At 51.1% G+C, this 14007-nt stretch overlaps 1 protein-coding gene across 1 annotated transcript in view; it reads left to right on the top strand.

The window, feature by feature from the left end:
* Nucleotides 1–14007, top strand: part of LOC132401345 (equilibrative nucleoside transporter 1-like) — a 379498-nt gene that overhangs the window by 64052 nt on the left and 301439 nt on the right. The window contains exons 3-6 of the mRNA XM_059983474.1: nt 6400–6560; nt 9496–9630; nt 9778–9875; nt 10065–10158. Coding sequence (XP_059839457.1) covers nt 6400–6560; nt 9496–9630; nt 9778–9875; nt 10065–10158 — 488 coding nt within the window. The remainder of the gene's footprint in view (nt 1–6399; nt 6561–9495; nt 9631–9777; nt 9876–10064; nt 10159–14007) is intronic.

Consider the following 14007-nt stretch of genomic DNA (forward strand, 5'->3'; position numbering starts at 1 on the left):
ACTGACAGACACCATCTCCCTCCTCACTCACTAACAGACACCATCTCCCTCCTCACTCACTAACAGACACCATCTCCCTCCTCACTCACTGACGGACACCATCTCCCTCCTCACTCACTGACAGACACCATCTCCCTCCTCACTCACTGACAGACACCATCTCCCTCCTCACTCACTGACAGACACCATCTCCCTCCTCACTCACTGACAGACACCATCTCCCTCCTCACTCACTGATGGACACCAGCTCCCTCCTCACTCTGACAGACACCATCTCCCTCCTCACTCACTGACGGACACCAGCTCCCTCCTCACTCTGACAGACACCATCTCCCTCCTCACTCACTGACAGACACCATCTCCCTCCTCACTCACTGACAGACACCATCTCCCTCCTCACTCACTGACAGACACCTTCTCCCTCCTCACTCTGACAGACACCATCTCCCTCCTCACTCTGACAGACACCATCTCCGTCCTCACTCACTGACGGACACCATCTCCCTCCTCACTCTGACAGACACCATCTCCCTCCTCACTCACTGACGGACACCATCTCCCTCCTCACTCACTGACGGACACCATCTCCCTCCTCACTCACTGACGGACACCATCTCCCTCCTCACTCACTGACAGACACCATCTCCCTCCTCACTCACTGACAGACACCATCTCCCTCCTCACTCACTAACAGACACCATCTCCCTCCTCACTCACTAACAGACACCATCTCCCTCCTCACTCACTGACGGATACCATCTCCCTCCTCACTCACTGATGGACACCAGCTCCCTCCTCACTCTGACAGACACCATCTCCCTCCTCACTCACTGACGGACACCAGCTCCCTCCTCACTCTGACAGACACCATCTCCCTCCTCACTCACTGACAGACACCATCTCCCTCCTCACTCACTGACAGACACCATCTCCCTCCTCACTCTGACAGACACCATCTCCCTCCTCACTCACTGACGGACACCATCTCCCTCCTCACTCACTGACAGACACCAGCTCCCTCCTCACTCTGACAGACACCATCTCCCTCCTCACTCACTGACAGACACCATCTCCCTCCTCATTCACTGACGGACACCATCTCCCTCCTCACTCTGACAGACACCATCTCCCTCCTCACTCACTGATGGACACCATCTCCCTCCTCACTCACTGACGGACACCAGCTCCCTCCTCACTCTGACAGATACCATCTCCCTCCTCACTCACTGACAGACACCATCTCCCTCCTCACTCACTGACAGACACCATCTCCCTCCTCATTCACTGACGGACACCAGCTCCCTCCTCACTCACTGACAGACACAATCTCCCTCCTCACTCACTGACGGACACCATCTCCCTCCTCACTCACTGACAGACACCATCTCCCTCCTCACTCACTGACAGACACCATCTCCCTCCTCACTCTGACAGACACCATCTCCCTCCTCACTCACTGACAGACACCATCTCCCTCCTCACTCACTGACAGACACCGTCTCCCTCCTCACTCTGACAGACACCATCTCCCTCCTCACTCACTGACAGACACCATCTCCCTCCTCACTCACTGACGGACACCATCTCCCTCCTCATTCACTGACAGACACCATATCCCTCCTCATTCACTGACGGACACCATCTCCCTCCTCTCTCACTGACGGACACCATCTCCCTCCTCACTTACTGACGGACACCATCTCCCTCCTCGCTCACTGACGGACACCGTCTCCCTCCTCATTCACTGACAGACACCATCTCCCTCCTCACTCAGTGACGGATACCATCTCCCCCCTCACTCACTGACAGACACCATCTCCCTCCTCACTCACTGACGGATACCATCTCCCTCCTCACTCACTGACGGACACCATCTCCCTCCTCACTCTGACAGACACCATCTCCCTCCTCACTCTGACAGGCACCATCTCCCTCCTCACTCACTGACGGGCACCATCTCCCTCCTCACTCACTGACGGACACCATCTCCCTCCTCACTCACTGACGGACACCATCTCCCTCCTCACTCACTGACGGACACCATCTCCCTCCTCACTCACTGACGGACACCATCTCCCTCCTCACTCTCTGACAGACACCATCTCCCCCCTCACTCTCTGACAGACACCATCTCCCTCCTCAGTCACTGACGGACACCATCTCCCTCCTCACTCACTGACAGACACCATTTCCCCCCTCACTCACTGACGGACACCATCTCCCTCCTCACTCACTGACAGACACCATCTCCCTCCTCACTCACTGACGGACACCATCTCCCTCCTCACTCACTGACAGACACCATCTCCCTCCTCACTCTGACAGACACCATCTCCCCCCTCACTCTCTGACAGACACCATCTCCCTCCTCACTCACTGACAGACACCATCTCCCTCCTCACTCACTGACAGACACCATCTCCCTCCTCACTCACTGATGGACACCATCTCCCTCCTCACTCACTGACAGACACCATCTCCCTCCTCACTCACTGACAGACACCATCTCCCTCCTCACTCACTGTCAGACACCATCTCCCTCCTCACTCACTGACGGACTCCATCTCCCTCCTCACTCACTGACAGACACCAGCTCCCTCCTCACTCACTGACAGACACCATCTCCCTCCTCACACTGACAGACACCATCTCCCTCCTCACTCACTGACAGACACCATCTCCCTCCTCACTCACTGACGGACCCCATCTCCCTCCTCACTCACTGACGGACACCATCTCCCTCCTCACTCTGACAGACACCATCTCCCTCCTCACTCACTGACAGACACCATCTCCCTCCTCACTCTGACAGACACCATCTCCCTCCTCACTCTGACAGACACCATCTCCCTCCTCACTCACTGACGGACACCATCTCCCTCCTCACTCACTGACGGACACCATCTCCTTCCTCACTCACTGACAGACACCATCTCCCTCCTCACTCACTGACAGACACAATCTCCCTCCTCACTCACTGACGGACACGAGCTCCCTCCTCACTCACTGTCAGACACCATCTCCCTCCTCACTCACTGACGGACACCATCTCCCTCCTCACTCACTGACAGACACCATCTCCCTCCTCACTCTGACAGACACCTTCTCCCTCCTCACTCTGACAGACACCATCACCCTCCTCACTCACTGACAGACTCCATCTCCCTCCTCACTCACTGACAGACACCATCTCCCTCCTCACTCACTGACGGACACCATCTCCCTCCTCACTCACTGACTGACACGAGCTCCCTCCTCACTCACTGGCCGTGTGTACTGTCCTGCCACTGAGCCTCTGGGCTTTAACTGCGTGGGAGATGCTCTTTGCCTGGCTCTTGCAGCACGAGTGACTCCTGCTACACTGACACTGCACTCGTATCAGGGATAATACTGAACTAACCATGAAAATCAAAATAAAATTGCAGATGCAGTTTCCAGGGAAACGAGGGTCGTATATTTTGGGTGTGGGGGGTGGGTGGTGGGATCTGAGGGGCAGCCTTGCCCATGCAGAGGGTGGTGAGTATATGAAGTGGCTGGGGCAGGCAAAGTACTATCACTTCAGAACAACTTGGATAGGTTGTAGGCATATAGGTGAGTGACTTGGAGGGATATGCGCCGAGGGCAGGAAATAGTGAGGAGCCGTGTGGGCACCATGGCTGCTGAGGACCGGCTGATCTGGAAGGCCGAAATCCACGCTGGACTGCTCTGTGATTGGCTGCTGGACACACTCACCGCGTCAGGCCGCATGTCTGGATAGAGAAACGAGTTTCCAGTGACCTTCCGCCGAATTGAGGTTATCCTCCTGCAGGGAGGGTGGGGGAGGTCTCCAACAGGGCAGATCCAGGTGTCTGTGAGTGGAGAGAAGTGGTCCCAGTCTGTCCAGGAGAGAGAGCACAGTGTAACCGGTTCACGAGCCGTGTAAGTGAATCACTGCCTCACCTCGTGCGAGACGGTTGGTGGGGGGGGGGGAAGGGTTGGATTTCCAGGGAAGAACAGGAGGAATGATGCTGTCGGGAACAGAGAGGTGGGAGCCAAGCAGACGGTGGTGTTTGAGATGGGAAGTTATGGGTCAGGATGAAGGAACAGACACCTGTGTGGAAGGTGCTGAACATCAGAACGGATGTGACAGAGAACTGGGCGAATGAAATGGAGGCCTTACGCGAGGCTGACTAGTCGAGGTAGGGCTGGAGATCTGTGGGCTCACCATGGCTGGCCTGTCCCTTGATAATCCAGAGAAAAGGGAAAGTCAGTGAGTGAGGAGGGAGATGGTGTGCATCAGTGAGTGAGGAGGGAGATGGTGTCTGTCAGTGAGTGAGGAGGGAGTCAAAATGGACCATGAAAGTGAGAGGTGGAGGGAAAGTGGCAATAAAAGCCAGGTTCACAAAGGGTCACCAGTCTGCTGTCAGTGTGGCGAAGGACTGAAGCAGGGAGCAGAGCGATGCTGACTGGCCGTGGAATTCTGGTCCAGTCCTGGCTGAGGTAAGAGTGGAGGTGGAGGGTTTCAGTGGGAAAGGTTGGGGATGAACAGGTAGAAAAAGCTGGAAGGAACTTCTCATAGGATATGCAAAATTTCTTGAAGCACCAGATTTCTTGGTGCTCACCTGGCGGAGAATCTCACCTGGTCCCTCAACACCAGCTCCATAGCAAAGAAAGCCCAGCAGCGTCTCTACTTCCTGCGAAGGCTGAGGGAAGTCCATCTTCCAACCCCATCCTCATCACATTCCACAGGGGTTGTATTGAGAGCATCCTGAGCAGCTGCATCACTGCCTGGCCTGGCAGAGAATGCCTCATGTTGAGCTCGAGGCCAAACTCTATCCCTGTGGCCAGGGGCTGCTAATACATTACCCATGCCGGGCTGCTCAGGTGGATTGTTTGGACAGGATTAGATGTTTGTTCAAATGAAGGTGTGCTTGTGTGACTAATGGCTGAAATTTTCATCCAACTCTTTGTGGCGATGGGACTTTCAGACCAGCTTGAGTTCCCTCTCTCAGCTTGTGTGGGGTATGTGAAGTGTATCACCTCTGTGGTGTTTTCTCATTCTCCCCCCTTCATATAGTCCGTTCCTCACCTTTCCCTTCATGTATCTCTCAGGTAAATGCTGTAAATGTCCTCCAGCCCAATGTTTCTGCTGATCAAGATGTCTATCTGAAGCTAGTCCCATTTGCTCACAATTGCCCATATTCATACCTGTCCAAATGTTGTAATTGTAGCCGCTTCTACAACTCGTTCCACACATGCACCAACTCTGTGTGGGAAACGTGTCCCCCCAGGTCCACATCCAAACTTCGATTATAATCCTCTGTGGGTTTGGGCTCCTACTCCCCTACTCTGGGAAAGACTAACCATCCCCTTTATCCAAACCCCTCCTGATTTATAACTAGAATCCTCTGTGGGTTTGGGCTCCTACTCCCCTACTCTGGGAAAGACTAACCATCCCCTTTATCCAAACCCCTCCTGATTTATAACTAGAATCCTCTGTGGGTTTGGGCTCCTACTCCCCTACTCTGGGAAAGACTAACCATCCCCTTTATCCAAACCCCTCCTGATTTTACATCCTTCTACTGCATAAGGTCACCCATCAGCCTCCCATCTCTCGGGAAACAGACCTGGACTATCCAAGCTCTGACTGTAACTGAAGCCCATCGGTTTCAGAATGATTTCTGCACCCTGTGGCGAGTGTTGCTGGGTGACTGGAACTGCATATGGGTGAGGTTGGAACAATGACTTGTAAACTGGATTATTGTTGTCACATGCACTGAGTCACAGTGGTAAAACTTTGTTTTGCATGCCATCCATATTGATAATTTTGTCACGGTTTATTCTGCAAAGGGTCAGTACAAGAGAAAACAATAACAATGCAGAATGAATTGTTATAGAAAGAGAAATTGCTGAGCATGCAGATAATAAGGTTCAAGGTCACAGCAAGTTAGATTGTGAGGTGAAGAGTCCATTTTATCATAGTAGAGAACTATTTAATAGTCTTTAACAGCAAGTTAGAAGATGCCCTTGAGCCTGGTGGTGCATGCCTTCAGTCTTTTGTATCTTCTACCAGAAGGGTCTTTCATTCTGTTCAGCAAGACAACCAACGAGAAGTAGAGACGTACTCTATGGAAAGGAGGCTGTTTCCGTGATGTCTCTGCTGTTTCTTGTAGACAGTTCCTTGATACAGGATAGAATGCTTCAATTAACAATCAGTGAGGGTCAACATTTCTTTAACCTGCTGAGGAAGTAGAGGCACTATCGAGCTGTAATGGCCGTAGGATCTATGTGGTGGGATTTCTGAGATGATCTCTGGCAATGATTAGTTAGCTGTTAACCTGGGTGGTGCCACTGGGAGTGATTGGCTGGGATGGTCACTGCTACAGGATCTGTGCAGGGTAGACAGACAACGGAGTAACCCCGCTCTCTTTCTCTCTCCAGAATCCCACAGACACTCCGCATCAGTGGAAGCATCATCGCAATCTTCATCCTCTTCCTCCTCACCGCCATCCTGGTGAAGATCTCCATTGAGCCGCTGACTTTCTTTATAGTCACCATGGTGACCATCGTCTTCATTAACTGTAGGCCAGAGTGGGCAGTGTATCCATGTGTCTGGACTGCTGACTTCCCGTATTTGTGTGTGTGTGTGTGTGTGTGTGAGAGACAGTGCAGTGCTCCCTCAGTACTGCCCCTCCCACAGTGTGACCCTCCCTCACACCACTCCCACAGTGTGATACTCCCTCAGTACTGCCCCTCCCACAGTGTGACCCTCCCTCATGCCCCTCCCACAGTGTGACTCCCTCACACCACTCCCAATGTGACTCCCTCACGCCACTCCCACCGTGATACTTCCTCAGTACTGCCCCTCCCACAGTGTGACTCTCCCTCATGCCACTCCCACCGTGTGACTCTCCCTCAGGACTGCCCCTCCCAAGTGTGATACTCCCTCAGTACTACCCCTCCCACGTTGTGACTCCCTCACGTCACTCCCACAGTGTGACCCTCCCTCATGCCCCTCCCACAATGTGACTCTCCCTCATGCCACTCCCACAGTGTGACCCTCCCTCACACCCCTCCCACAGTGTGACTCTCCCTCATGCCACTCCCACCGTGTGACTCTCCCTCAGGACTGCCCCTCCCACAGTGTGACCCTCCCTCACACCCCTCCCACAGTGTGACTCCCTCACACCCCTCCCACAGTGTGATACTGCCTCAGTACTGCCTCTCCCACAGTGTGACCATCCCTCACGCCTCTCCCACAGTGACTCTCCCTCAGGACTGCCCCTCCTACAGTGTGATACTCCCTCAGTAATACCCCTCCCACAGTGTGACTCCCTCACGTCACTCCCACAGTGTGACTCCCTCACGCCCCTCCCACAGTGTGACTCTCCCTCACACCACTCCCACCGTGTGATACTCCCTCAGTACTGCCCCTCCCACAGTGTGACCCTCCCTCACACCCCTCCCACAGTGTGACTCCCTCACACCCCTCCCACAGTGTGATACTGCCTCAGTACTGCCTCTCCCACAGTGTGACCATCCCTCACGCCTCTCCCACAGTGTGACTCTCCCTCAGGACTGCCCCTCCTACAGTGTGACTCCCCTCACACCCTCCCACAGTGACTCTCCCTCAGGACTGCCCCTCCTACAGTGTGATACTCCCTCAGTAATACCCCTCCCACAGTGTGACTCCCTCACGTCACTCCCACAGTGTGACTCCCTCACGCCCCTCCCACAGTATGACTCTCCCTCACACCACTCCCACCGTGTGATACTCCCTCAGTACTGCCCCTCCCACAGTGTGACTCTCCCTCACGCCACTCCCAGTGTGACTCTCCCTCACGCCCCTCCCACAGTGACTCTCCCTCACGCCCCTCCCACAGTTTGACTCCCTCACACCACTCCCACAGTGTGACTCTCCCTCAGGACTGCCCCTCCCACAGTGTGACCCTCCCTCAGGCCACTCCCACCGTGTGTTTCTCCCGCAGTACTGCCCCTCCCACAGTGTGACTCTCCCTCACGCCACTCCCAGTGTGACTCCCTCACCCCCCTCCCACAGTGTGACCCTCCCTCATGCCCCTCCCACAGTGTGACTCCCTCACACCACTCCCACTGTGTCACTCCCTCACACCACTCCCACCGTGTGATACTCCCTCAGTACTGCCCCTCCCACAGTGTGACCCCCCCCCACACCACTCCCACAGTGTGACTCTCCCTCACGCCACTCCCAGTGTGACTCTCCCTCACGCCCCTCCCACAGTGTGACCCTCCCCCACGCCTCTCCCACCGTGTGACTCCCTCAGTACTGCCCCTTCCACAGTGTGACCCCCCTCACGCCCCTCCCACAGTGTGACTCCCTCACGCCCCTCCCACAGTGTGACTCTCCCTCACGCCTCTCCCACCGTGTGACTCTCCCTCAGTACTGCCCCTTCCAGTGTGACCCCCCTCACGCTCCTCCCACAGTGTGACTCTCCCTCACGCCTCTCCCACCGTGTGACTCTCCCTCAGTACTGCCCCTTCCACAGTGTGACCCCCCTCACGCTCCTCCCACAGTGACTCCCTCACGCCCCTCCCACAGTGTGACTCTCCCTCACGCCTCTCCCACCGTGTGACTCTCCCTCAGTACTGCCCCTTCCACAGTGTGACCCCCCTCACGCTCCTCCCACAGTGTGACTCCCTCACGCCCCTCCCACAGTGTGACCCTCACGCCTCTCCTACCTTGTGACCCCCCCTCACGCCCCTCCCACAGTGTGACTCTGTCATCGAATAATCAAGCAGAGGAACAGGTTCTTATCCCACAATGCCTGTGCCTAGCATGATACAACATTAAATTACCTGCAGACAGCCCATGACATTCCATTAGCTGCGTGTTCGTGTATCTGCCTAAATGCCTCATATGGCCCAGTTGATATCTGCCTCCACCTCTTCCTTGGCAGGCAGTTCCAGCACCTCCATTCTGTGTGTAAAAAGAAAACCTCCTTGCTTATCTCCTTTGTCCTTTCCTTCTCTCAGCTCAAAGCTATTTGACATTCCTATGCTGAGATAAAAATTCTGACTGTGTACTACATCTATTGTTCTCACAGGCCTACACACCTCTATCAGATCTCCCTGAGTCCCTGCTGCTCTGGGAAAAGCAACTTGTCCTCATAATCTACTCCCCATCACGTTCTCCCTGTAACGTTCTCTGTACTCGGAGATCCACAGACACAACAGATCCCCTTTACCTTTCCCACCCAAATAGCTTCACCTATCACCTTCTAGCTAGCCCTACTTACTGTCCCCACACCTTTTTATTCTGACATCTCCCCCCCCCACTTCCTTTCCAGTCCTGAAGAAGGGTTCCAGCCCAAAACATTGACTGTTAATTAATTTCCCTGGGTGCTGCCTAAACTGCTGAGTTCCTCCAGCATTTTGTGTGTGTTGCTCAGTTTTATCGCGCTCCCTCACTGCCTCTCCCGTGATCGTACACTTCCACGCTGCCCCCTGTAACAGTCACTCTCCCCTTCCCGTCCCCAGGTTTTGGAGCCGTCCTCCAGGGCAGCCTCTTCGGCCTGGTCAGCCTGCTGCCCGCTTCCTACACTGCTCCCATCATGAGTGGCCAGGGACTGGCCGGCACCTTCGCAGCCCTGGCCATGATCTGTGCCATTGCAAGTACGTGGCTGACCGACTGGGAGAAGTGGGCTGGGTGCAGGGTTCAGCGGGTGGACTGAGCGAGGGCTGGGGGTGCTTGGCTGGGGTCGGGGTCATTGTGCCTGTTGCTCGGGGTTACTGTCTGCCTCCTGCCCGCGTGTTTTACAGGTGGAGCCGAGCAGTCTGACATAGCCTTCGGCTACTTCAGCACAGCCTTCGTGGTGGTGCTGCTGGCTTTGTTGTGCTACCACGCCCTGCCTCATCTGGTGAGTCCCCAGTCCCACTCGGTCTTGTATCACCTCCTTCCCTCCCCCAGCTCGTGCTCCGCCATACCCTTCTCATCCAGCGCCTCACTGCCCCCAATCCCTTGTCTCCCGCGGGGAGGAATAGGAGGCTCATCGTGGAGAGCCCGTGCTCAACCCCTCACTGTGTTTCTGTCCGTCTCCCCGGCCCAGGAGTTCTCCCGCTACCACTTCAAAAGGAAGAGTGAGGAATGGAGGAAGGCTCAGCAGGAGGAGGGTTTCAGCAAAATGGACCTGATCAAACAAGGTGAGAGAACTGCTCAGGCCACTGGATTGCTTCCAGCCTGGGGGAGGGGGTGCAACGTGTGGGGCACTGGGACCTGCTCACAATGTCCAATTCGTTAATCAGGTCCTTACACTTGCAACTGGGGGAAGCTGCTTCCAGAATGACACTAGACAGACCAGTTTCATAAAAGTTGGCTGAACTGAAAGTAGATTAGTTACCAGGATAAGATGGATGACATCGTTAGATGCTGAGAAAAGGACACAGGAAATCGAAGGTGCTTTGACTGTGCCGGCCAGTGCGAATGAGGTGCCAGAGGATCGGAGAGTGGGGAATTTTATTCCAGTGTTAAATAAGCCAGTCTGACTACCTCAGGGGTGGGAAACCTTTCAGAAACATCAGTCCTGGATGGGATTCATAATAGCCGGATAAATTAGGAGAGATCATCATGGAATGACAAAGAGTGACTCATGTATAACACACTCAGTGGCCACTTTATTAGGTACACCTGTACACCTCATTAATGCAAATATCTAATCAGCCAATCTTGTGGCAGGTTGGTGCCAGACAGGGTGTTTTGAGTATCTCAGAAACTACTGATCTTCTGGGATTTTCACGCACCATGGCATTAGGTGTTCTATCTCCTCAGTCAGTACAGATTAATTTCTTTCTTGCTGGTAATCCACAAGGATGAATACTTTTAGATTCTGACAGCCCCTTCACAGTCACAGCCTTTTCCACCATTGGAGACATTTCCAAAAGGCAGGGCCTCGAGAATTCAGCTTCCATTATTAAGGACCCTCACTATTCAAGGTATGCCCTCCTTTTGTTACTATCAGGAACAAGAAGATCCACATTCAATGTTTTAGGAACAGCTTCTTCCCTTCCATCATCATATTTCTAAATGGTCCAGCAACCCATGAAAACTACCCCGCCATTCCTCTTTTGCAGTATCTATCTATCTATCTATCTATCTATCTATCTATCTATCTATCTGTGTATCTATTTATCTATCTATCTGTGTATCTATCTATCTGTCTGTCTATCTGTGTATCTATCCATCTATCAATGTGTAACCCCCTAGGTCGCCTCAGGCTCGCTCAGCTCATACTCGTCTAGGGGAAGCAGCCTTCGGCCCCGCCAAACTGGGTAATCAGCTGGTGTGGACGCTGTGTGATGTCCCCGCCTCGCCCAAAAACAGACAGTACACCATAAGCGATTGAATGAGTACAATTTATAAAGGTTACTATAACTAAGTGATTAATAATGATACAGTATATATGAAGAGAAAAAATAAAGAAAAGGCGCCAAACTTATCAAAGTCCAAACCACTTCGTGCACAACCGTTGGAGCTCAATTTCTGAAGTCTTCTGGCCACCATTCGATCCCCTCCGAACTCCTCGACTCGCAGCTCAGGACCCTCCGAACTCCTCGACTCTCCAAACAGCTCAGGACCCTCCGAACTCCTCGACTCGCAGCTCAGGACCCTCCGAACTCCTCGACTCGCAGCTCAGGACCTTCCGAGTGGTCAACCAAGCACATCTAGCTTCATCCCCCCTCCTCGGAGTACTTCCGGGCCTCGGACCCCCACTTGGGGTACGTTCCTCGCCCAGCTTACAGCATTGCGTCCTCTCTCTCGACCCCCTCGCGCCGATCTCCCCAAAAGCCCGTCAACAAAAGCTTACAGACTCAGAAGAAAGAACATTAATCCCCATTTGATTTACAAAGGAATACAATTCTCCCAGCACTCTCTCGCAACAAAGAAACATTCCTGCTAGTTAACAAAACAAAGCCCTTTTGATTACATACACAGTAACAAAGAAAAAGAAGAAACCCCCCTTTACATATCTATCTATCTGTCTGTGTATCTATCTAGCTCTCTATCTGTCTGTGTATCTATCTATCTATCTGTATCTATCTATCTGTCTATCTGTGTATCTATCTCTGTGTATCTATCTAGCTATCTATCTGTCTGTGTATCTATCTATCTGTCTATCTGTGTATTTATCTAGCTATCTATCTGTGTATCTATCTATCTGTCTGTGTATCTATCTATCTGTCTGTGTATCTATCTATCTATCTATCTATCTGTGTATCTATCTATCTGTCTATCTGTGTATCTATCTATCTGTCTGTGTATCTATCTATCTATCTATCTATCTATCTGTGTATCTATCTATCTGTCTATCTGTGTATCTATCTATCTGTCTGTGTATCTATCTATCTGTGTATTTATCTATCTGTCTGTGTATCTATCTAGCTATCTATCTGTGTATCTATATCTGTCTATCTGTGTATCTATCTGTCTGTATCTATCTATCTATCTGTGTATCTATCTATCTGTCTATGTATCTATCTAGCTATCTATCTGTGTATCTATATCTGTCTATCTGTGTATCTATCTATCTATCTGTCTATCTGTGTATCTATCTATCTATCTGTGTATCTATCTATCTGTCTGTGTATCTATCTATCTGTGTATTTATCTATCTATCTGTGTATCTATCTATCTATCTGTCTATCTGTATCTATCTATCTGTCTATCTGTGTATCTATCTAGCTATCTATCTGTGTATCTATATCTGTCTATCTGTGTATCTATCTATCTATCTGTCTGTATCTATCTATCTGTGTATCTATCTATCTATCTGTCTATCTGTGTATCTATCTATCTATCTATCTATCTGTCTATCTGTGTATCTATCTATCTGTCTGTGTATCTATCTATCTGTGTATTTATCTATCTATCTGTGTATCTATCTATCTATCTATCTGTCTATCTGTATCTATCTATCTGTCTGTGTATCTATCTAGCTATCTATCTGTGTATCTATCTATCTGTATCTATCTATCTGTCTGTATCTATCTAGCTATCTATCTATCTATCTGTCTATCTGCGTATCTATCTATCTGTCTGTGTATCTATCTATCTATCTGCGTATCTATCTATCTGTCTGTGTATCTATCTATCTATCTGCGTATCTATCTATCTATCTATCTGTCTGTGTATCTATCTATCTATCTATCTGTCTGTGTATCTATCTGTGCATCTATCTATCTATCTATCTGTCTGTCTATCTGTGTATCTATCTATCTGTCTGCCTATCTGTGTATCTAGCTATCTATCTATCTGTCTATCTGCGTATCTATCTATCTGTCTGTGTATCTATCTATCTATCTGTCTGTGTATCTATCTATCTGTCTGTCTATCTGTGTATCTATCTATCTGTCTGTCTATCTGTGTATCTAGCTATCTATCTATCTATCTATCTATCTATCTGTGTATCTATCTGTCTGTGTATCTATCTATCTATCTGTCTGTGTATCTATCTATCTATCTATCTATCTATCTATCTATCTATCCAGGCAAATTATGGTAATGTTTATGTCTTATACAGTACTGCTGTCAGAAAGCAGTAAGTTTCACAACATAGGTCAGTGCTAACACTCTGATTGCTGTGGTCTGACACATCATTCTGCCTGCTAGCTGATGTCATCTGTTAGATAGAGTCACAGAGGAGTCTGGCCGTGCAGCCATGGGGCAGAGCACGTTGCTGTTTGGCACCAGTGTCGTGGCAGAGGTGTTGCTGCCTATTCTTCATGCCTGCATTCTGTTGGTTAGCCAGACAAGGATCCAGTTGCAAAGGGAGGTGTTGAGATCCATTTTCAGGCGTTTGGAGATGAGATTGCTTGAAGTTATTCACAGGAGGAGGACTTTGAGTAGAGATTGGCACAACATCATGGGCAAATGTCCTGTCTAGTGCTGTGCTGTTTTATTGAAAGTGGAGCTGTCTTACAAAGCTGCTTTTACTGTCCAGATGTTGATCTTGAGATACTACCGAGAACTGGTGGATGCAGAAACAATTACAAAGA

Source organism: Hypanus sabinus, chromosome 10, assembly GCF_030144855.1.
Source record: "Hypanus sabinus isolate sHypSab1 chromosome 10, sHypSab1.hap1, whole genome shotgun sequence".
NCBI lineage: Eukaryota > Metazoa > Chordata > Chondrichthyes > Myliobatiformes > Dasyatidae > Hypanus > Hypanus sabinus.